This window comes from Macaca mulatta, chromosome 17 (assembly GCF_049350105.2).
Source record: "Macaca mulatta isolate MMU2019108-1 chromosome 17, T2T-MMU8v2.0, whole genome shotgun sequence".
Taxonomy (NCBI): Eukaryota; Metazoa; Chordata; class Mammalia; order Primates; family Cercopithecidae; genus Macaca; species Macaca mulatta.
Genome location: NC_133422.1, coordinates 103463769 through 103488211, shown reverse-complemented (window position 1 = coordinate 103488211; position 24443 = coordinate 103463769). Strand labels below are relative to the sequence as shown.

General features: G+C 37.0%; 1 protein-coding gene across 1 annotated transcript in view; it reads right to left on the bottom strand.

The window, feature by feature from the left end:
• Positions 1 to 24443, bottom strand: part of MYO16 (myosin XVI) — a 617076-nt gene that overhangs the window by 231785 nt on the left and 360848 nt on the right. The window contains exons 18-20 of the mRNA XM_015121440.3: positions 20852 to 20969; positions 20020 to 20091; positions 17613 to 17754 (exon numbers count right to left, since the gene is read on the bottom strand). Of these exons, the coding sequence (XP_014976926.3) occupies positions 17613 to 17754; positions 20020 to 20091; positions 20852 to 20969 (332 nt within the window). The remainder of the gene's footprint in view (positions 1 to 17612; positions 17755 to 20019; positions 20092 to 20851; positions 20970 to 24443) is intronic.

Below are 24443 nucleotides of genomic sequence, written 5' to 3'. Positions count from 1 at the left end.
AAGAGTTTGAAAACACCGGGAAGGCAGATAATCTCAGAATCTCCCAAATCACTCATGAAATGGAGAGCTGTCTTTTCAGTAATGACCTTCAAATGTACATACAAAAAATGTGTGGTTCCAAGTAACAGCTATGAACAATGAATTAGAGACTTGTAGCAAGTCGATGTTTCTAGATAACCAAGCACCACAAAACTGAGTGACTTAAAACAGCAAGTAGTTATTATTGTTCATAATCGTGTGTGTCACCTTGGGCCGCCTGGCAGACGTTAGCAGGTTCAGGATGACCTAACCCATCAGCCCCACAATTGTCCGGCTGAAGGCTGGAGCAACAGGAGTGTCTGTCTCATCTTCCAGCAGGCCAGCCTGGCCTTACTCACATGGCAGTGACAGGGATCAGAGGGAGCAGAATCATGCAAGGCTTCGGAGTTGGCACACCATCATTTCTGCTGCATTCTGTTGACTAAAGCAAGTCACAAGGCCAGCTCAAATTCAAAGGGAAAGGAAACAGAATTAACCTCTTACAAGAGAAGCATCAATTGTACATTTGATTACATTGTACAGGGCATGGATGCAGAGACTAATAAAAATTGGGATCACTTTTTTGCAATGTACCACATGACACTTCTCTTGATACTGGCCTTTAAGCTAGGCTTTAATTATTGTATTAGTTCATTCATCATTGCAATAAATACATATTGAGCACCTTGATTGGGAAAGCACTGTGCTGCATTCTGGAGATCCAGATAGAAAGGAATAGAGGATAGCCTCGCCTGTGGAGGCATGTCCATATTCACATAGATTTAACTCTCGTAATAATTTCATTTGAAATAAAGAAATTACCTATATTTTAAAGGGTTATTTAGAAAACATTTAAGCTTTAAAACTAATCTTTTTTCTCACTGTTTTGATGGTCATCAAGGTGGGAGGCATTTTTGCAAAAACTCAGGCTTTTAAGTCTCGCATACCACGGTTCATATCCCAAGCCCACCATTTCCTGGCTGTGTGACTTGGGCCATTTACTTAACCTCTCTGAGTTCCAGTTTCTTTATCTGTAAAAGGGAGACAAGAATGCCAACCTCATAGCTAATGTCAATGTAAACTGTAATAATCAGCAGCTCCAAGCCTGTCTCACTTACAGGTAATATTCAAAAAATAATAACCACAATAATCGTACCTTCACAACTTCTCACACCTGCACACATAAAGACGGCAGGCTTGGAAAATGTATTTTCCACTAGACAGTATGTGAAGAGAGAATAGTTCAAAGTTTGAGACTGACAAAAACTGAAAACGTCCTTTAGTTGCAAAGCACATCCTCCTTAATTAGAAAATTACATTCGAAAAAGGCAAACGATATTTAACTAGTGGTAGTGACATTTCCTTCCTGGTGTTTTTTTCGGGGACAGACAGGGTCACGGAGAGCCAAAAAGGGACATTCTGCTCTCCTTTCTGTACGGCACTGCAGTGCTATTTATTCTGGCAGAACTGCCACTATGCTCAAATGACAGGCACAGAGAGCATAATAAACAAAGATTCGGCTAACTCTATTGAGCAGGACAGTTATCAGGGGTTGAAAAGAGGCCAAATGCATTTCCCCTGTTAGAAATGAAACGAGAGAGCAGGAATAGCTAACAGTGCAATGAATTTTTTCTTTTATATAAAATATACAAGCTTTAGCCTCTGCACTCTTGGCTCAAGAACAGCTAGCAAAACAAAACACTAAAAGGATTTTATTGCCCTTTTAAATCATTGTATTTCATATACATTTTATTATTAAAACTATGTGGCTCTCAATATTTGTAAATAACCTATTAGTCATTAACAGAAAGAAAAAAAACTACTGTTTAATATTAAAAATGACATACTCTCCTAGATCTGATAAATCAATTTTCCTCTCCATCTCCTGAAAACATGTACCTAACACAAAATACATAGTTCTTTATTGGGTCAATAAGCTGCACTATTCTTGAAGCAATTTATCATAGATATCATGATTAATATTTAAATTTAACCACTATTTTGTCTATAGCATACTTTTTCAAAAATAATGAGTGGTAAAATTTTAACCATTATGTTGTACTTATTATCTAATAATTTAAATTATTTTTAAGTATTATAATCTGTATGATACTTTGGTAAAACCCCAATACTTTTTTATTCCTCTAGATTCTTCTGTTTGAAAATAAAAATGGTCTCACAAAGTAATGAAAAAACAAATGCACAATTGCAGAGAAAAGGTTTTTAGCTCTTTAGGAAATCATTATACATATGGGTATTTTGGTAAGGAAATGGAGCAGAAGGGGGATTATTTAGAAAGCAGGTTTGTCTCAGATATTTGCTAAATTGTATAGTTTGGGTTGTCATGGTAATAAGCAACGTGATTTAAATAAGTCTACACAGAAATAGAAGTCACTCATACTATATTCATAAGAATCAAAGAAATCTCATTATTTAATGGTTAAAAAAAAAAAAAAAATCCCCAGTTTGGATGAAGAAGGGAAAAACACGGTGTGTTAAATGTATTTTTCTGACAAACTGATTGTTATTTTATCTCTGAAAGAACATAAAGACAAAATGTTAGAGCTAAACAACAAAGGCAGCACTACAGATAAAACTTCCGGAATACACTAAGAGGTATTTAGGAGATGATAATTTATAGACTCAGGGCAAAAAAAAAATCATTGGAAACTATGAAATAAATATTCAGCTCATGAATTCAGGAAAAAAATCACCCAAAAAGTCAAAATCTAAAGAAAAGAAAAAGAAGGATATAATAAAACTACAGAAAATATATTTTTGAAACTTCAGAAATTAATTAAACAAAATAAAAGTGAAAATGACAACAAAACAAAAATATGATTCTTGAAAATAATTCGTAGAGGCAGATTCTTGAGCAAGAATTATCAATGATGTTGGGGACAATGCATAATCAAACAGTATCAGGAATGTAAATGTCAAACTATAGTTGAAATAGAGATTAAAAGATTACTAAACAAAGCTAGTTATGATTTAGCTGGTGAATAAATTAAAAGTATCAAAGTGGACAAAATTCCAGAAAATACATGTGACTCAAAAAAGAAAGAAAATAATCTGCAACTATAATATACATTGTAAAATAATCAGTACCCAAAAGACAACTCTCCTTTCAAATGCTCAGAAGATTTTAGGGAGATTTCAGCAGACATTAAAGGAGTATATGATCTTCATTCAGTACAAACTGTTTTAGAGAGAAAAAACAGAGAGAGAAAGAAAAGAGAAAGCTAACCAACCTACTTTTTAATGTACATTTAATAGCAAAAGATTGCATAAGAAGAAAAACAAGAATCTCATCTCAATAATGAAAATAAATGCAAACAGAAATAAAGACTAGAAAGTAGAATGTAGTATATCATGAGCAAACAGGGTTTGCAGTATAAATGAAGAATGATTCAATGTCAAAAAATAAACATCAATGCAGTTTATAACATGAACAAAGAAAAGAAGGAAATTGTTATGATCTTCCTAATAAATAAACCATTAGAAAATATTTGTATCCATCCATGATTGAAAACACTAGGCAGAGGTTATTTACAAATGTAGTACTTAATGACAAATATTCAGTTGCCATTATTTTGGAAACTAAACAATAAGATCCATTATCATCACAAATTTTCCACAAGTATTGGCAGTGCTAGCCAGTGTGATAAAATAAGAAGAGGTAAGATACATAAAGAAAAAAAAGATAATTATGAGCATTTACATAAGAAAGTAGTAAGCCATTTCACAGGAAATTTATTAGAACTAATAAGAAAAGTCGGCAGGATTTCTACATATAAGATCAACATAAGAAACTCAAGGTTCAGTATTCCAATAAAATAATACATAATAGAATAGAACTTATTATAGCCACACACAAAAAAATTCATAGAAAAAGAAATAAAGGTGTGCATAAAATTGACAGAAAAAAATCAAATATTATTTAAGGAATACAATGATAAATGTTGAAATACATTTGTGGAAGAAAAAAATCAATAGCCTAAACAGTGTAATTTTTCCCATATTAATCTATAAATTAATTTCTAGTCCACATTCCAGAAGAATTATTTTATGGATAGAGTCAAACTGATTATAAAATTAATATGTGAAAATAAAGACCCCAAAATAACCAAAACACATAAGAAAAACAGAATTTACAAGAAGTAATTAAAGCAATATATCATTGATACGGTTTTAGTAAAAGAGATTAAAAATCTAGAGAGGGGTAAAGAAACATTGCTAATAAACAGGGAAGGGATCATCGAATATTTAACTAAAAATAAAAACTTTATCAACTCCTTACATACACAATAATTTTCTTGCTGTGCTGAAAATCTAAAGGTTTTTTTTTAAAAAAAGTAAGATGACCTTGTGGTAGGAACAGAATGTCTACAGTAAGGCCTAAAGCTGGAGCATGGTATATGACTGCATAAAGCCCAGTGAACATCCGTGGGCATGCGCCAGGGTGCAGGGCACAACTTGCTTTGCCAGAAGATGTCGACTTTGCTTGCAATCAAGAAAATGCAAATAATCGCTCTCCTTGCAATTCTGCCACTAAATATACACCTCAGGGAAAATTCTAAACATATATCTCAAGAGACAAGTATGAGGATACAGCACTGCTTGCAACTGAGAAAAAAATGAAAAGAGACTTCAGTGTCCATCAACAGTGAAATAGATGAGTATACTGAGATTTCTTCATCCACAGGTAGTGCAGCAGTTAAAAAGAATAAACGAGGTCTCGAGGTATCAATATAGCTAAATTTCAAAAACCACATGAAGTTAGCAAAGGATGTACAGAATAAAATATGCTGTAGGATGGCATTTCTGTAATTCTTAATTACTCACAATGTTATACATTTGTTATGAAAATACAATGGCTAGAGAAAATAAAAAATGTGGAAGATTACATGTATTTGATAATATTGCTGTCTCTGGGGAGGGAAAGAGAAAAATGTAGCATATAGGAAAACAAAAGGGACCTTGGCTTTTACTGGTACTCATCTACGTCTTTTATGATAACGAAAATCTGAGGCAAAAGGTGAAAAATGTTAATAGTATTAATTCAAGGTAGTAGGTAAATGGGTGGCTTGCCTGGATTCCTTTTGTACTCTGCTTGACTACTGAATTTTTCCCAAAAAGATAACATAATAAAAGAGGCTTTTACGCATGAAATAGACAAAGAAAAGTCTGGAAAAGTCTATTTTTATTTTCTCGCAAATGCACAGGAAGTGTTATTTTATAATGCATTTGAAAATTATAAACATAAATTCATTTATTATGAATTAAGTAATTTCATTATAATGGATAAAGTAATGAATAAAATATATTTTATACCAACATTCAATTACTAATAAATGGATTGTCTAGATTTTGGGATTCTTATCCTTCTTACACATATCCTTTTGATTTGTAATTATCACCAATGAGTTTGAATCTTGATAATCATTTCAATAAAATGATTGATATAAGGGAAAAAGTAGAAACATAAATAAAAACACATTTGGTTTTAATCAGATTCATTTATTTGTGTTCAATCCTCGCTTCAGAAGCAAGTTTCAATTTTTTCCCAGTTTTTGTCCAGTTAAATGAGATTATATCTCCTGTCCTTTTCCAAAAGTTTAATAGCAATTGATAAAATATAGATCACATCAGCGAGAAAGAGAGAGAGAAAAAACTTCACTTATGAGGTGTTAAATATGTCATATGGTCAGATGTTTTCCTGGGAACATTAATTTCCAATATTATTATCAAAACGTGAAAATATGTAATTTCTGGAAGTTTTCTTATTACTCTGCAGTTTCTAGACGTTTTCTTATTACTCTGCTTTTCTACCATCTAGTCCACCATTTAGATTAAGTTTTTAAATTTATTTCATGCTCAGAACACTGAGAAACATTGCATATTCTCTCTCACCATGATTCCTGGAATGTTAAGGGCAAATTCTATGTGGGTTGACAAAAAATACTTACTTTTAATATGTCTCTGCTTTATAATGAATAGCCTCTGATCCCACCTCACTCCATACCACTAACAATTACTATAGATTATCTAGTTAATGATATGGATAGTCCTAAAGGGCGGAAAACACTTAAATGTGAAGTTAGGTGATGCTTATTACACAAGTTCCATTTCACATGGAGGGTGGAAGGCATATACATTCTAAAAAATCATGTTGCTTATTTTCATTAAAATATTTCCCAACTACCTGCCTCAAAAAGGAGGGTGCACTCTCCACCTTAGGTTTCTGGTAGAGAGAATAATGGCAAGCCTTCATCTAAAGCAAAGGAGACGTGTCTATAAGGAAGCATGGCTGGGGAAATGAGGTGTTTATGCCCTTGTGAGATTTTCCAAAATGGAAAATTCCCTCATCATACCTGAGATGCTCCCGACGGCTGCCTCCCTTGAAAGAGATTAATTTTCAAAGTTTTAACTCAAAGATTTAACTTGCCCAGTTGACCTCAATTACTTGCAAAATACTATTTATGCTTTGTAAGAACAATTAAGTGCTCGTATGGCTACATTCCAGTCCTTTAAAAAGTCATAAATTTCACCTGTTTTTTTTTTTTTTATAAAAAACCTCTTTGTTGAATAATTTGAGAATAAAATAATCACAAGCATTTACCCATAGAGCCCCAAGCATACACACACCTGACTAGATTTGGGGGCCTATGCATCCAGCAAAACATGAGAAAATGGTGAACCCCTGAAGACTACAATAGTGGCCTTTTTAATAAAAAAAAAAAGTATCCCAAAGCTTAAAGCATATTGATATATCTCCAACTGCTATTGTACTTAGCAAGCATACCAAGGATTCTACAGTAAAGATGGGTAATTTTTCTGCAGAAGTAATGGCAACTCACCCTGCATAAAAAGCAAATAAATAAATGCATGAATAAACCTATGAGATGAAATTTGAAAACAGTCATGAGATGCTAGGTAGTCTTCATAAGTGATCTACACAAATAGTATAGATGTAAACTGTAATTCAAAAGGTATTTTAATAGCTTGCTTACAGTGCAGCTGAAAGATGTTCCTTCCTTAGCTCCATCTTCAGGCTCAGAGAACATTTTATAAACAAAGCTCTGGTTTACTGTTCCTAATGACCAAGATCCTTGAGAAATACTCTCTTAGAGCTGAAAATTGAATCCACTAAAAATAATCTTACAAAATAGGCTTAACATGCTTAGTGTCATTTTACTGTTTTAAAAATTATGTTATCCATCTATTAGGAGAAATCTCAGAATATATTTTTAAAATCACAAATTTTACCTAAAATACAAAAATAGAATTCTTCAATTTACAAAAACACAACAACAAAATCATTATACAAAAGACTTAACCTTAAAAATCCTCAAGAACTATAAGGAGACTCTGAACAACATTGAGGATATTAATCCAGAATGTATTAATTTTCTAATCAATAAACTAAGAAATTATTATAACCCAATTATATGGTTTTCTGGGGGGGAGGAACAATGAATTCCCAGAAGTTATGTGGAAAACTGTATTTATGTGTGTGTGCATGTTTGATTGTGTGTGTTTATGGCATTCGCTGAATTCCCACATTAGACTTTGACCTAGAAGAGGTTGAGATACACTATAAAGTTTCATAAGTATATTAAGTGCTACCTGATTGTATCAATCAGAGACATATAAAATCATAGAAAACTCTATCACTTAATGTGATCAGCAAGAAATATTCTCTTATATTTGAAATCCTTGGATACCCAAAAAGCACATTAAGATATACCTATACGTATTAAAAACCAATAGTATACAAACTGAATTCTTAGTAGAACAGAACCAAAGTGTAGAATTAGGAAATGAGAACGTAAGCCAATTCAACTTAATCCACTTAAACCAATTAATTCACCTCACTTTCACAGCATCAAGGTAAAGATCAGCCTTTTCTGTCATTCGGTTAGACAGTCTTCAGACCAAACATGGATTATCCAAAATGCAAATGTGAGGGATTTTTTTTTTTTTAACCAGCCAGCAGAATTCTTCAAAGCTATAATTATGTTTTCTCTATATGGAATATTTTTCCCTCTAATTAAGTAAAGATAACAAGTCTCACCTAATGAAGAAGTACAACTTTTCTGAAGAATATTAAATTGCTTGTTACAATCTTATTAGTGCAAATTCTCTATGTTCATTTAGACACTAACATTCTCTTAAGTGTTGTCAGATGCTAGGGATGAATGTACTCACCTAATACACTGATATCACCTTCAATTTACATCATACTGGATGTGTTCTGTTTTCTCTTTTCTGAGTGGAGTCATCAGTTTTGAGACCCTGGGAAGCTGTGATTCACGGTCAATATTGCCACCTTCTACAGATCACCTCAGTCAGACTTGGGGACACAGGGGCACTGTTGTGAATGTGCTGATGAAAATCTGTATCTCTAGGAAATCTCACATTGGCTTAAAAATCATTTCCCTTATTATCAAAATATGAGAATTTAGAAATGTGGTAAGATGCAAAAATTATCCTGCTGATGATTTCAGGAATTGAATCACTGGATTAACACGTGAATTAAACAAATAATAACCTTAAGAGAAAATGACTTCCATTTCTCTTTGAAACATTTTCTCTTTTTCATTTGTATAGAATCTGTTCAATACTTCCTTTTGTTATTTAAACAATTATACTGGGTAGCAAAGAGAAGGTTTAATAGTTCGAGAAATTTCACAAGTGATATATTTTCAAAAGCCTTCATTTTTTCCTCCATAATCAATTTCATCTTGTGAAACAAAAAAACTAAGGCTCCAGTTACTGGAATGGGAACCCCTTGCTTCTTGGTGAAAGACTGTCACTTTTATACTTACATCCTTGAGCCTTCATTCCTGTTTCATTCTCCCACCCGCTCCCAGACACTCCATGGGATCCCCATCTCTACAGGGCACCTGTCCCCTGTTCCCAATATCTCCCCCACCTCAGCATGCCAGTTCCTTAGTTCAGGCACTGCGTGAGCCCCTGTCCACTGGCAGGACCTTGTGTTGTTCCAAATCCTATTTTTCTTAAAAAACTAAAAATAAAATAAACACACACACACACACACACACCCCTACCATTTAGGAAATATCACTGTTTCTAACCCATGTGGATCTTATTTTTGCAATACTAAAAAACCACAAACCACTCTTGACCCTAGACAGGCATGTTACAAACATGTCAGACCTGTGACCTAAGAGAAAGAGTGGCAGTTGAGCAATGCAAATCCATGATCCTTGCTTACCACAAGGCAAACCTGAGCAAAACACTAAGAAACAACACCCCTATCTCTAATAGTGTTCTGTGAATCCTGATATTTCTATTTCCAAAGAACAAAATATCTCCTTTATCTGCTACTCTGTGAAACAAAAAGATCACGAGTGAAATGTAAAAGGAAAACCGGGATATATCTTGGGCGTCCACCACGTGAGTCATCTGCATTGTTTTCAACAACTCTCCCTTTCTCCATAAATAAGCTAATATAAACTAAGATGCTTTCTTACCAGCCACAGCCATCACTATACACACACACACACACACACACACACAAATATATATATATACACACACACACACACATATACATATATGTATGTATATATTTTGAGACAGGGTCTCAGTCTGTCATCCAGGCTGGAGTGCAGGGATGCAATCAAGACTCACTGCAGCCTCACTGTCTTGGGCTGAAGCAATTCTCCCATCTCAGTCTTTCAAGTAGCTGGGACCATAGGTGTGTGCCGCTACACCTGGCTAACTTTTTGTATTTTTGGGGGGAGTGGGGTAGAGATGGGGTTTCACTATGTTGCCTAGCATGGTCTCAAACGCCTAAGTGATCCGCCCACCTCAGCCTTCCAAAATGCTGGGAGTACAGGCCTGAGCCACGACGCCTAGCCCTATCACTATTATCATTATAGCAACCATTCCCATTGTGTCAGATACTCTGATAACAACTTAATATGCACGACCTCATTTAACCTTCAAATAACTCTGAAAAATAAACAAGTTCTTGCAACCTGGGTGTCAAAGAAACAGGCCTGGATGACCAAATAACTAACTCATGAGAAATGAATGCAATTAATCATAATGTTTTTAAATGTTTATGTTTAGGTCAACTAAAATACTATAAGAATGTAATATAAGAATTCATAAGAAACCAAAGGCTCAGTGAAAAAAATGATCTCCATATGTATGTTAGAAGCTCAACACACACCATTTTATTCAGAACTTATGCTGAAATAAGTGATAGGTTTTGATGTTTGAAGACATTTGGAGAACTCTCCAAAGTTTCTACAACCCCGTACTTGCCCAGACTTCTATTTGCTTGCAAAACCCCAAAGAAGGATTCAAATGAGGAAAAACAATAATTTTAAATTTAACATTGCAAATTCAACCTTGGGGATGTAAGTGCTGCATTATAAAACAGGCCGAATTTTAGACATTGCAAAAATGATTGATCTTTTTTAAAAACAATTATTTTTCATTATACTTTAGTAGCTCCGATCATGTATCTCATTTCAGAATCCTATAGATGATATTCTTTATAAAAATTAAATACTCTTTAGATCATGGTCTTTATTTATAGAAAACGAGTAACTGGAGTGTGTACAACTCCTCAAGGCACTTTCCCATTCTGTAGTCCCTCTCTACCTTCAACCCCAAGAATTCCTGTCTAAGAGGCACACTTGGGAAAGTGTGGGGCCTCAACCTATTAGCCAGGTGAACCTGAGTCTAAAGGGCTGCCATGGACCATGGAAGGGGGTGGGAGCAACCAGCACACACATGGATGCTGTTGCGGGAAGTCAGGGAGCCCGAACGGAGGAACCGGCTGAAGCCATGGCAGAAGAACATAAATTGTGAAGATTTAATGGACATTTATCCCTGCCCCAATCAATATTCTTGTGATTTCCTATGCCTGTCTTTACTTTAATCTCTTAATCCCATCATCTTCGTAAGCTGAGGGTGAATGTCGCCTCAGGACCCTGTGATGATTGCGTTAACTGCACAAATTGTTTGTGAGGCACGTGTGTTTGAACAACATGAAATCTAGGCACCTTATGAACAGGATAACAGCGATGTTCAGGGAAAAAGGGAGATAACCTTAAAGTCTGGCTGCCTGTGGGCCAGAAAGGACAGAGCCATATTTCTCTTATTACCGAAAACGGGTAAGAGAAGTATCGCTGAATTCTTTCCCCAGTAAGGAATATTAATAATTAACAGCCCTGGGAAAAGAATGCATTCCCAGAGGAGGCCTCTGAAATGGCCGCTCTGGGAGTGTCTGCCTTATGTAGATGTAGATAGGGATGAAACATGTCCTAGTCTCCTGCAGTGCCCCCAGGCTTGCCAGGATTAGGGAATTCCAGCCTGGCAAATTCTAGTCAGACCGGTTCTCTGCTCTTGAACCTTGTTTATCAATGACAATGTGTGCACAGCTGGACATGGAAGTTCATTAGTGATTCTAGTTTTGTCCTGACCTTGTGATCTTGCCCTGACCTCCTGCCTTGTGATCTTTTGTCACCCTTGAAGCATGTGATCTCTGTGACCCACACCCTAGCCGTACACTCCCTCCCTTTTGAAAATTGCTAATAAAAACTTGCTGGTTTTACAGCTCAGGGGGCATCACGGAACCTGCCGACGTGTGATGTCTCCCCTGGACACCCAGCTTTAAAATTTTTCTCTTTTGTACTCTTTCCCTTTATTTCTCAAACCAGACGACACTTAGGAAAAATAGAAAAGGACCCACATGAATATCAGGGGCAGGTTCCCCCAAAAGATGCATTTTGCACATCTTGAGGATCGCAGGGAAAGGAATCCTAGTGATGAAAATTTATGAGAATTTGAAGAGAAAAGGTCAGTGATAGCCATCTTGGTGGCCAGGAAAGCCTTAAGATGTCAATCAGCAAACCAAGAAATCCCTCACCTCCTTGTTCCTGTCCCCATTTTACCCTGACACTGGGGTGCAGCAGCCCACCTCACACCCTTCCCAGGAGGCTGACAGCTGCCCCCAGAGGCCTCACCTGTGGGAGACGGAGGGGAACTCTCACCTTTGAACATACTTAATTTCTGCTCCAATGCTGGCTATTTCAGGATTAAAGGGTCCATAGAACTGTGATTTATTTAAAAGTGACCAGAAAAGTCTTGGGACCTGATTAAGTTTTATATCAGAGTCAGGAAAATATTACCCCCATTGAATAAATGTTAAAGGGAGGTGGGACATAAGAAAATACGTTTTCATTATACCACAAGTCATGCTTTTTTAATAGTGTTACACCAAAACAAGTGAGAATAGTTTCATATGATGTTTAATTTGGTTACACTGAAACACGTATAAGGCAACTCAGTTTGAAAAGTTGTGAACAATTCTACACATTTCTGGCAGCCACCATAATATTATCCATAATGCTGCCCTTTCAGATCAACAGTAATTTCAGCGTGTTTCCCCAGCTATCTGGTTCAAAGGTTTGCAATTTTCTTAAGCAAAAGAATGGCGAATACTTAATGGAAGCCTTTCAATATTACATTAGAAACAGCCAGCTAGTATCACAAAGTGGAAAAGGGTTTCTTCAGTAATGAGGCAAAATAGACCATGAAAGAGTAGAAGTGTTAGAGAATTCTACGCCAAATCCTCTCTATATCACAAGGTGTGTTCTTAAGATGATGCTCTAAATCACAGTGGTGAAACCCTGGGTAGAAACCTATTCAGAGGTATAGAAAAAAAAATCTTTAACAATCCACAGTTCTCAATGTGATTGCTGTAGCCGGGCAGAGAGGCGATTGAGCTCATTTGGGAAGCCGTACAATGCTGCTATTTGCCGCTCAAATGTGCTAACATGGTAGAAAGAACCCTGGCAACCTCACAATTCCTAAAAAGAAGGAGCAGAGCATAGCTTTGGTCTGAGTGGAATTCATGAAACACCCGAGGGGACGTGATGCCTCCTTGGGGAGAATAGCTGTTATCTGTGGGAAGAGAGGGCCACAAGCCTTTGGATCCACTGGGAGAAAAGTGGACGGTGAGGAGAATGGAATGGAAGATCCATGGCATCCCTGTCCATCGGTGGGTGCCAATTTTCTACATGTGAAATTATGGGAATCTACGTATAGGTTCTCCAAATGGTTTAAACAAGGACTTTGTTAATACCTTCCGTGGTCACTGGGTATCAGCTGACAATTCACAGAGGTGTGGAGGCCAAACAATTCTAGAAAAGTCAAAACAAACTTAACAACTTTATTATTAGTTTTTCTTTAGAAATAATTTGATGTAATTTAAGATTATATTTTCATTGCTAAATATGATCAATTTAATGTGAACCGATGGCAAATTATGAATAAACTACACGGGTCTTCCATATGCCTAGTGGCCAGACAAGTTCCGGTCTATGCTCTCGAAAACACTAGAGAACGACAACAACAAAAGACCCAACTCACTCAAAATGGGAGTCTCAAAGCCTACACACCTTTGTGCATTAGACTGTCCCTCAATCTTTCAAGTTTATGGACTCACATGTGCTAGGTAGAGATGCTTATTCATAGTCTTGAGGTTTTCTTACAGGAAAAGGAAGCCCCTTTAGCTGTAAGTCTCTTGGCTTCTGGAAGACCGACTTATTCCCTTAGAGTCTAGGACGAAGCCTGGACAAGGAGAGCTCAGGGCAGTCTTCCTGCACTCGCAGGGAGCACGCCATGGCCTCTGCTCCTCCAAGCTCTAAGAGGGCACTGGCCACTTCAGGGCTTACTGGAACTGGTAGGTAGTCAATCTGAGTCTAGGGCACAGCAGGCAGAAACAACTGGTTCACTGTGTAAACGTCATCTTCTCATGTCTGCTGTGTCACTCCTCAAATTGCTATTTTGACTCCCAAATGTCTTACTCCACTGTCTTTTTTTTTTTTTTTTTTTTTGAGATGGAGTTTTGCTCTTGTTGCAGGTGGGAGTGCAGTGGCACGATCTCGGCTCACTACAACCTCCACCTCCCAGGTTCAGGTGATTCTCCTGCCTCAGCCTCCTGAGTAGCTGGGACTACAGGGATGCACCACCACACCTTGCTAATTTTTTATATTTTTGTATTTTTAGTAGAGACGGGGTTTTGCCATGTTGGTCAGCCTGGTCTTGAACTCCCGACCTCAGGTGATCCAGCCCCATTGGCCTCCCAAACTGCTGAGATTACAGGCATGAGCCACCGTGCCTGGCCTCTTACTACATTGTCTTATTCCTCAACCAATTAAGAATCAGAGATGAAAATGGGTGCTATTAAGTAATCTCCCCTGCCCCCATCTAAAGACCATGATAGCACTGAGCAAAATTGAGCACATGAGTGTCTGATGCAGCAAGAGTGTACGAGAGGTGAAGACACGGTGAGGAGAGCACAGGTACTGCTGTAAGAGGCTGATGCTCTGTCTGTGTGTGGGAGATCAAGGTGAAGTGGATTGAGGGAAACAGTGCTTGCATTACTGGAGACTGTAATCATGAATTTTGTAATAACGACATTGGCATACAAATTTAAATGATATGCAATATCCTTTATTTTAGAAGTCATAAAATTATAGTTTAGAAAAAGAAATGCCTCAGAAAATGATGAAAATAGTAAGCCTTTGGTTTTTACATGATTTTCTCCAGAGGAAGAGCATTGGAAGGAGATGTGAGGAAGCAGACCGTGGTCACAACTGTGAGCTGTGCTTCACATTTTCCTAGAGTCACCGTTCTAACAATAAAACATGTTGTTTTTAGCTATTTAACAACATTTCTTCCCAAGGTAATTTATATGTACATGCTTGGTGAACAACAAAGTTTTAAGCAAATATAGGGCATTATATTATTGCTATTTTTTATTACTGTTATTATTCTTTTACCTGTTTGGACCACATTATTTTCAGCTAAGCATAATAAATAAAACTTCAGTGTGTTTCAATATTTAAAGTACCACTAAGTGTGGCCCTCAGTGGTCCCCAGCCCGCAGGGTCCGGGCCAAGCACTGCACAGCAGCCAGGCTCGCAGAGGAAAACACCGCAGTAGGCAGCCCCATGTAATCACAGACTGGATTCTGATCTGGCAAATGTGGCAAACGCTTCTGCTTATTTTCATTAATCCCATCAACCTCACCTTCAACATACCCAGGGTTTTTGTTTAGAAGTGAAACCTATTTGGATCCAGGTAGAGAAAGTAGAATTATTTTAATATGCTATATGATTAATATTGCACCTGTTTTACTGTAATCCAAGAAATGAATCCATCCTGTAACAAATGGACATTCACCTGCTTCAATTTCACTCATTTTCCCTTTATAACTTGTTAGAGTAAATTGTAGTGATATGTATTCTCTCTTGCCAAATTTACAAATGTAAATACACACACACACACATATACTCACTATACATGTCTGTGGACTGTATGTATATATACATGTCTGTATGAAAAGTATGTCTATTCTATCACAAGGTGTATTTACTGTGTGTGTGTATATATATATATATACACACACAGTAATATATATACATATATACTGTGAAAAATGTCTATTCTATCACAATCAATGTGCTCTACAACTTTGACCATGAGGATATTATTTATTTATATAATCTTTTTTGATATGATTATACTTCAAAAACACTGGGGATTGGTAAACAACACGAGCCTATTCTAAGGTTATCTAAATTTTTTAGACTTTTCTGTGACTTAGGAAATGGGCCTATAAATCTGCAAAACCATAAGCTTTCCATGAATTCAAATGAATTAGAAATACTGCAAATATAACCTTTTCTTGCATTATTTGGGGATTTAAATTCAGGTTTGTGTGACTCACGGGAGAAATAGAGAAGAAAATATGGGAGTTATGACTCAAATGAGAATACTGTCTCTTAGAAGTCAAACTTCTAATATGTTGATTCACGTCTAATTTCCAACAAATCCTTGTCCTCATTCATATGCTTAGTAATAAATTTTAAAAGATAAGACCATCCTTATAAATTTACACATTGCCACAGTGGCAATATTCCCATGAAAAGACAAGTAATGTGCTTTCCACGGTTTACGATTGTAGTTTTCCTCCGGGTGTGTGTCTGTAGCAAAAACTGTAGACCATTATATAAGTATTTCCAATTATATACATTTAACACTTCGTAAAATGTAAATGTCAAATGAAAATTTTCTAGAAGTTTCTATGCACAGCTGGACTTATATATTCATTTTTTCAGTGTCAACTTCAGCAGAGCTGTCAATAATTTTATACATAATTAATTTGGTAGACCTAGCATATTAGTACCATTCTGTGAATCATCTATACATTAACAAATTAACTGATAACAATAATAGCAAAATCAAGAGTCCTTGTCATACTAAATACTACAATATTTCTGCTGAAATATGGTTTATACCATTGCCACTCTCAAATTACAGACTACTGAATATGCTGATCAATGTTCAGTGAGATTTGAGATGTGTACATTTTAATAAGAATTTCAGTATCCTCTTGTCTTTGAAATCTTCTGAGATGTCTATATTTATTTAAGAACTTTCCCATTAATATATATTAGTTCTAATGTTTTCCAAGAAACCTCTGAAGGCATCAATTTTCAGGAATTTAATTTAAATTTAAGAAGTCTATATAGATGACAAAGAAATTCTCAGGTTTCATTTGAAGACAAGTACGTGAAGACTTGTGAATGTGATTGTGCTCTCAATTGTCTGCTCAAGGTCACTACTAGTGACAAGAATAACAAGAAAGTTTTCCACTGATAATATGTAATGGAGATATATAATTTTTAGATGATGAAATAGCCCTGAGAAGCTACTGTTTAAGATGTTTAGGGGCCGGGCGCGGTGGCTTATGCCTGTAATCCCAGCACTTTGGGAGGCTAAGGCAGGCGGGCGGATCACCTGAGGTCAGGAGTTCAAGACCAGCCTGACCAACATGGAGAAACCCCGTCTCTACTAAATATACAAAATTAGCCGGGTGTGGTGGCACATGCCTGTATTCCCAGCTACTTGGGAGGCTGACGCAGGAGAATCCCCTGAACCCAGGAGGCGGAGGTTGCAGTGAGCCAAGATCGCACCATTGCACTCCTGCCTGGGCAGCAAGAGTGAAACTTCGTCTCAAAAAAAAAAAAAAAAAAAGTCATTAGGGATATAAAGCCAAAATTATTACCATAGAGACCCTCTGTCACATAATCCACAAAATAAGTGAAGAAATAAGACGAAGCATTACTGATCCAAAACACATCATGAAATTGGTTCCAAAGGAGGCATGAGCTACTCCACAAATTCCAGTGCCTTACCTGTTCTTAGAGTGTCCTCTTCCTGGATTTATAAAATTTTTATATTTATTGGTGCACAAAAGGCCACATCTACCTTCAGTCCATAAAGAATGCATTTGCATATCTATACATAGATTATTAATTCATCAATGTAAATGGGAGGGTACCCCAGGGAGGGGGCTTTACTTCCTAAAGAATAATCAATAAAACCCTTCAAGTCAGATTACCTTGTTAAAATAAAACATATTAATGAAGTTCAACTTAAGGGTCACGCTGTAATATGAAGCTGCTTTTGGAGTTGAGCCTTTAAGTTACTTACTACAGTAATAACAACAGAACTTAACATCCATCAACTCCTACCTTCTCTGTTCATCTTGACTGAGGAGGCAAGAATTCATGGTATTCACCAGAAAGCTAAACAAACGACTGTACAGGGACTTGGCCAAGAGGTCTCGGAAAAACTCAGCAATCTGTATGGTATGACGTCGTATTATCATATCCCCTAAAATGGTAGAAAGAAAAGGAGGAGTGAGCACAAGGGTTCCCTCATCTAGAAGCCAACCAAAACTCCACATATCCTATCAATTCTCCACACATCCATACGATAAGTGATTTATAAAAATTATACTGATTCTAATAAATGAGAAGGTCTCTGTCAGTTATTACGCACAATGTTTCCTAAAACAAAAGTCATGTACATTGTAATCTTCTCTGTTAGAATTGTTGACCATAGCATTCCACCTTTATTGTAGGTTGTGTAATTTCACCTCAGTTAGGGAAACAGTTCTTCACAGAGTCCCTCCTGGCAAGGCTTTTGATAACAACTCGCTGGTTTGGATACTGAATCATCCTAAGGCATGTGGAAACGGGCTATCTGGAAAATCAGATATATTTTAAATATTTTCAAAGGCATGATCTCATTAACCAGAATGTGGGTCTGGAGTTTGGAAAGAAGATTGGGCCTTAGGTGGGAATTTCTACGTCATTCTCAAAGACACAGTGATTGAACTCTTGAGTGACAGGTCTGTGGAAGAGACTAGAATAGAGATGGTGCCAAGGAAAAAAGAATAAGGGTGGTTTGGCATTGAGCCTATCCCATCACTGTTGCAGGAGGGCTGAGTGTAAATAGGAGCCTAGAATTCATATTCTATGGCCTTGGCCAAACTCGCTGACCATTGCATCTCAGGCAAAGAAAGAGACTAGAAACGGGGTGGGGTCCACGTGCAATGCAGGTTGAAACGTTTTCAGTCTGTTAGAAGCACAGGTGAGGAAGGATATCTACTGATACTGGTAGAAAATGTAGTCAGAGAGCTACAAGTTCAAGGTCATCGAGATGGAACAACACTAGAGGAAGGGGCAGTGAAAGTGGGTGTGGCCATTTATGACATTGTGAAATTGACATTCCTAGAGCCATGTGACTGAGGAGTGCAGATGGGTCACCCACAGGGTGGTGGTAGCAAGTGAGGGTGGTATAAGCAGAGGAAATCATAGACACTAATGGGGAGCTCAATGTTTCTCAAAAGAAGGTGCGAAGAAGAACAATGTCTTCAAGATGCTTAGTGGGTGGGAGGCAAGGGTGCCAGTGGGGCCTCCTAAGCCACCTAAAGTGACGAGCTGGTCTATCTTTGAAAGACTGTTGGCCTTATTCCTGAAATGCCTATTGCATTTCAGAGAGATTATTTCAGAAGTAGTGTGGAAGGAGGGCAAGTTGAGATAAGGCCAGATAAAAGAGGAATAGGAGTGTCTTGCTGTAATGCAGGGAAAGAATGATAAATTCAGCAGTGCTGATGAAAATGAAGGGTAGGAAGTAGGAATGGGAGATATTCATGGCGTCTGTCTGACCTATGAATGGAGGAGTTGGAAGAGAAAGAGCTATCAAGGATAACTTTTGGGCAACGGAGTGAACAATGGGGAGATTCATTAAGTTTGGGGATATTCTGAGAGTAGGAGTGAGGCAGGAATCATGACTCACCTACCTAAATACCTGCAAGTAGGCCCAAAAGGCCACAGAGGAAGAATAGTAGAGATTTAGAGAAGAAAGGTTAGATGAATGGTGAGTTCTCACAATCACAATAAAGAGGAAAACATAAGGCCATCATTTAGAGTGAGTACTTGAAGATCATGTGGGAAAACCACTCTCTTTGTTCACTGAGTAGAGATGCATGTAGCATAGAGATTAAGCATGTCATCTGGGAGTCAGACAGTGCTAGATTCGAATTCCAGACATGTCACTTACTAGTGATTTGAGGTTCAAAGTCATTTAACTTATTTGAATTTTAGTTTTCCCCTCCGTTAAAATGGAAATAGTAATGCCCACATCAGAGCAATCTGTGAGAATTCAAACACAACAATTTTTATAGGACTTGGCACAATGCCTATCAGTTTATAAAGGCCCAATAAATGACAGCTATTCTAACCAATGAGGTAGCAGGAAAAGGTCGGTCCTTCGTTGAAGAGTGCAGCATGGCACCACACATGCAAATGGATCCAATATTTTATTTGAAGAAACCCTCTTGGATTGATGGTTTTGTTTTTCTAAGATGACAGATTATCTAGAAAGGGTGACCAGTTAGGCAAAATGGTCTCTCAGGAGTATAAAGAGTCTAAACTATAGTCACATCAAATGACCAAACAGGCTCATAATGCTTTTCTCATTTGACCTTAAATTCATAGAAATAGTTTCACTAAGTGGGGACAGGTCAAACTGTATTTAATTTTCATATTTGATTCTAAATTGCACAAAGATGTTAGAGTATAAAAAAATTACCTTTAAAATATTGAATATCAGTTGTTAAGGCAGATGCCAACTCATCTGTTGATACTTGTAACATTCCAGCCACTAAAATTAAATCAGCATTATAAACATAAAGTTAGTATATTTTTTGATTCCAAGAACATTGAATTTTATGGCTATAATTGATAAGTCTTATATAGGCACATTACAAAACATGAGTATTTTAAAAAGTCATTACTACTGTAATTGTCAAATTCAACTAGAGAAACATCTTAATCAAAATATTAATGAGTTCTTACAGTTCTGTGCATTAAATCACAGCAGATTTTTTTCCTCCCTGTCCTGACAGATGGTATGGAATTGTTTTTTTCCAGGTTCCTGGTTAAATCTCTTTGATATAGGTGAAGATATGTTGTTTATTGACAATCTGTGGTTTTAAGGTATTTTTTAAAATCTGGGAGCGACTAAAGAGGCAGCTCCAAAGAGCGAGATTCTTGGCAAGATCTTTGAAAGGGAAGTAATTACATTCTGTTTAAAATGTTTAGCTAATAACATGCCCCCAAAATACACTGGGTGGTGGGGTGAAGGGTACTTAGAACAATATAAATAAACACAAGTATGTGCTAAAGAATCAGTGTTGTTAACGTGGTGCACAGAATGAGAACAAAAAAGTACATCTTGCTATTCATTTCCACAACAGATTATAAGAAAAACAAAGTAGACAATTTTCCCAGCTTACTGAATTCTACTTATAGAGGAAAGCGTTTACGCCAACAGGCTTTTCTGTACTATGTCGCCATCTACTGGTAGATCTACAAAATTGCACATCAATGTGGTGAATGTCAGAAGGTCACGTTCCACTGACCTTGTTCCAGGAGCTGGAGGTCAGAAACGAAGGCGGAGTTCCCCTCAGTCAGGGCAGTAAACCGAATGTCTCCAAGGTGCAATATTGCTGCTAGAATTACGAACAGATTCTCCACCTCCTATGCGTTTTACAAACAGAGACAATGAATAGGGTGCTTAGAAGAAAGATTAAAAGGCAAAATGTTTAAGTATCTAAAAGTAAGTTACAAAAATGATGAGCTTATTAATGAGGTTGTGAGTTTGCAGATCCCAAATATTCGCTATGGCAAGAAAACTACTAGTCTCTATCTCAACATCAAAACCTCATAATTCAAAGCATATTTTCTCTAAATCAATGTTTCTGTTCCTGAAAAAATTATAAGAGAGTCAGGAAAAATATTCTGATATAAATTAACAGCTTGTAGATAATCGTCATAACAAAAATGAATAATTGTGTGCTGTGGGTTTGACCAGCTTGGCTTCACTTGTAAGGTTAGACTTCACTCCCCCTCCTCTCCAGGCTCACATTGGATGCTATTTAGACTTTGCAGTTGCTGTGGCCGCTTCATTCAAGAACCTACATTATAGTGTTCATTTCTTTGCTATCTCTCTTATGAGATAAATTAACATGATGATTACAAAATTGTTTACTTCTCCAGGAAAAACTAAAGGAGGCGTAATGAAAACCACCGTGCCTAGACTCACAAAATGCTAATTGTTTTTTAAGGTATTTTAAGGAAAACAGAAAAAAAATGGATGTTGGCAAGAGCTATCTTTGAGCAGAGGGTAGCAGGAAGTGAGAGAGTGCTGAAAGAGAATCTGGAACGCTGCATAAAAAAAAAATGAGACCTTAAATTTGATTTTGGATAGTCATTTTTTGGCAAGAATGAAAAATCAAGAAAAAGCTGCAAGTTAAACTGTACTTCTCTAGAATGTCAAATATTTAGCATGATGATATCAATAGTAAAACAGGTTGAGCCCTGTGAAGGGCGAGCGGCATAGCCTGTTCCATTCTCAGTCTCCTAATCTGTAATTTGAGAACAAAACCTCCTTCCGTAACTACTGTGGGAGCTGTTCTAAGAACAATGCTGATGTGCTTTATAAATATACAGTGGAAACAATATACTTCTTGAGACTTCCGCGATTTTCTCCAGAGCCTGTAGTTTTCATAATAAGGTAAGATTTTACCAATTTTAAAATGAGAGCATTGAAAAGAATGATCTCTAAGTTTCAGGTATAATAATATTTTATGAAGGTCATATACATATAAAAATGTTTTCAGTTAATTCCTAAATCATAAATTTGTTTTTCAAATTTCATTTACTTATGCTGTATAAAATGGCATTATTCAAGCCTCTCAAACTACTTAACTACTTGCCAACTTATTTTTTTTCCTTTTTTTTTTTTTTTTTTTTTTTTGAGACAGGGTCTCACTCTGTTGCCCAGTCTGGACTGTAGTGGCACAATCGTAGCTTACTACAGCCTTGACCTCCCGGGCTCAAGTGATCCTCCCACTTCAGCCTCTTGAGTAGCTAGGACTACAGGCAAAAATTAGTGTCCAGCTAATGGTTTTGAAAACAGTTGCAGAGATGGGGGTCTCGCTATGCTGTTCAGGTCAGTCTTGAACTCCTGGCCTCAAGCAATCCTCTCATCTTGGTCTCCCAAAGTGCTGGGATTAGAGGCGTGCACCACCATGCCCAGCTTTTTTTTTTTTTTTAAATCAATTAGTCTTCATGAAAGGTACTGGTACCTGCAAGATAGGCACCTCTGGATAGACAGCTGAAGAATCTATACTGTCCTCAAGAATCTCATAATTTAGTGATGGAGACAGAGCTGTGAAAATAACTATAATGTGCATTACAGTGTGCTGGATTCTATGACAAAAGTAAAAATAAACTCCTTCCTGAGCAGAAAGGAGGCTGTGATTCTGTGTCCCTGCCACCCTGCTAGACGGCAGAGCTGGAGGCACGGTTACGAACAGATCTCTCAGGACCACAATTGCAAGTGTTGATTCAAGAACTCACGGGCCCAGAAATACCATCCTTTGAATCTTACTGGACATAATCCATCCCTCTAAAGTGGATTCAATTGTCTTCATTCAAGTCACTCCCAGGGTCAGGATGAAATAATTAATTTCATGGTTTTGGCTAGTGTGTACCTACTACTTTTACCAAGAAGGCTATGAGAGTCTCCCTGGGTTACCTTAGTCAGAAAGTGTACTTTGCTTGCCCTGCCTTTGAGGATCAGTCATGAATTTTCAAAGCCCTGTTTCCAGGCAACTGGTATGTTGGCAGAATGGTTTCTATCCATATCTCTAGCTTCACTTCCTATGAGGAAGCAGACATCTCAGGCATGGAGGGAGGGAAAAATATCAAAACAAAAAAGTACCACAGCAGCAAGTGCAAAGACAGAACAGTGCCAGTGGATAGGACTCAGTAAAGGAGAAAAACAGAGGCTGGGTAATCAGAGCCAAAAAGAACGAGACGCCACATGATTGCGGGCTCCTCGAGTTCCAGTCTCTCAACACGGCAAGGGTGGATGCAGCAAGGTGCCCCCGCATTCACTGATTTAGGGTGAGCCTCACTTCCTTCCTCTTCCCCCTGTGGACCTCTCCACCCTCCCCATCCACTCACTGCCCGCATGTATTGGCTTCAGAAAAATAAAAAGAAGAACTTTAAATCTGTGACCCCGTCTGGGCTTGTGAACTAGTGGCATGTCCAAGTTATCCCTGTGATATTATATTAAATATTCATGAGGAATTGCCCGTAAATTGACCATAATCCAAAATACCACCATGTTGAATGGAGGCAAAGATAATGCCTCTGGGAAATAGAGATTGAAGGGAATTCTGAGAGGTCTTTCTCAAGCCTTAGACCATTTCTTATGTCTTATTCACTGGACGGGTGCTGTTTAATTCAGTAACCGCTAACCACACATGGCTATGTCAATTTAAATGAATTAAAATAAAGAAATATTAAACATTTATTTCTTCAGTCCACAAGCCACACTTCAAATGTCCAGGAGCCACACGTGGCTGGAAGCTACCGTGTGGTACAACACAGAGCAGGTCACCAACATTTCCATCATCAGAGATGGTTCTACTGCACGGCCATGGTCTAAAAGTTTTAAAGTGTAATTTTTCAGCTTCATAATGCTTGGAGGTATTTGGCAATTCTGTACAATCAAATATAACAATATTGAAACATTTACATTGTTCAAGAAGATGTTTTAACAAGGTGATTATGTTAATTTTCAAGTGATTCTTAACACGAACGGTTACTTTAGGTTTATCAGTTTTTTCATGGGTTGATCAAATATAAAGTTATTTGATCTGTTTTGGATACATATATAAAATATGTATTTTGAATATTATATATTTAAATTTTAAATTATATTTTATAAATATAATCTATAAATTATATTTTATAAATATAATCTGTAAATTATAAAGTTTATGATCTACTAAAATATATTTTAAATATTTTAAAATTATATATTATAAAATATATATTTAAAAATATAGAATGTATATATTATATTCATTTTGGGAAAGGGCTCCTTCTCTACCCTCTTGAAAACTGCACCCTCTCCTCTTGCCACTCTCTGCTGACTGC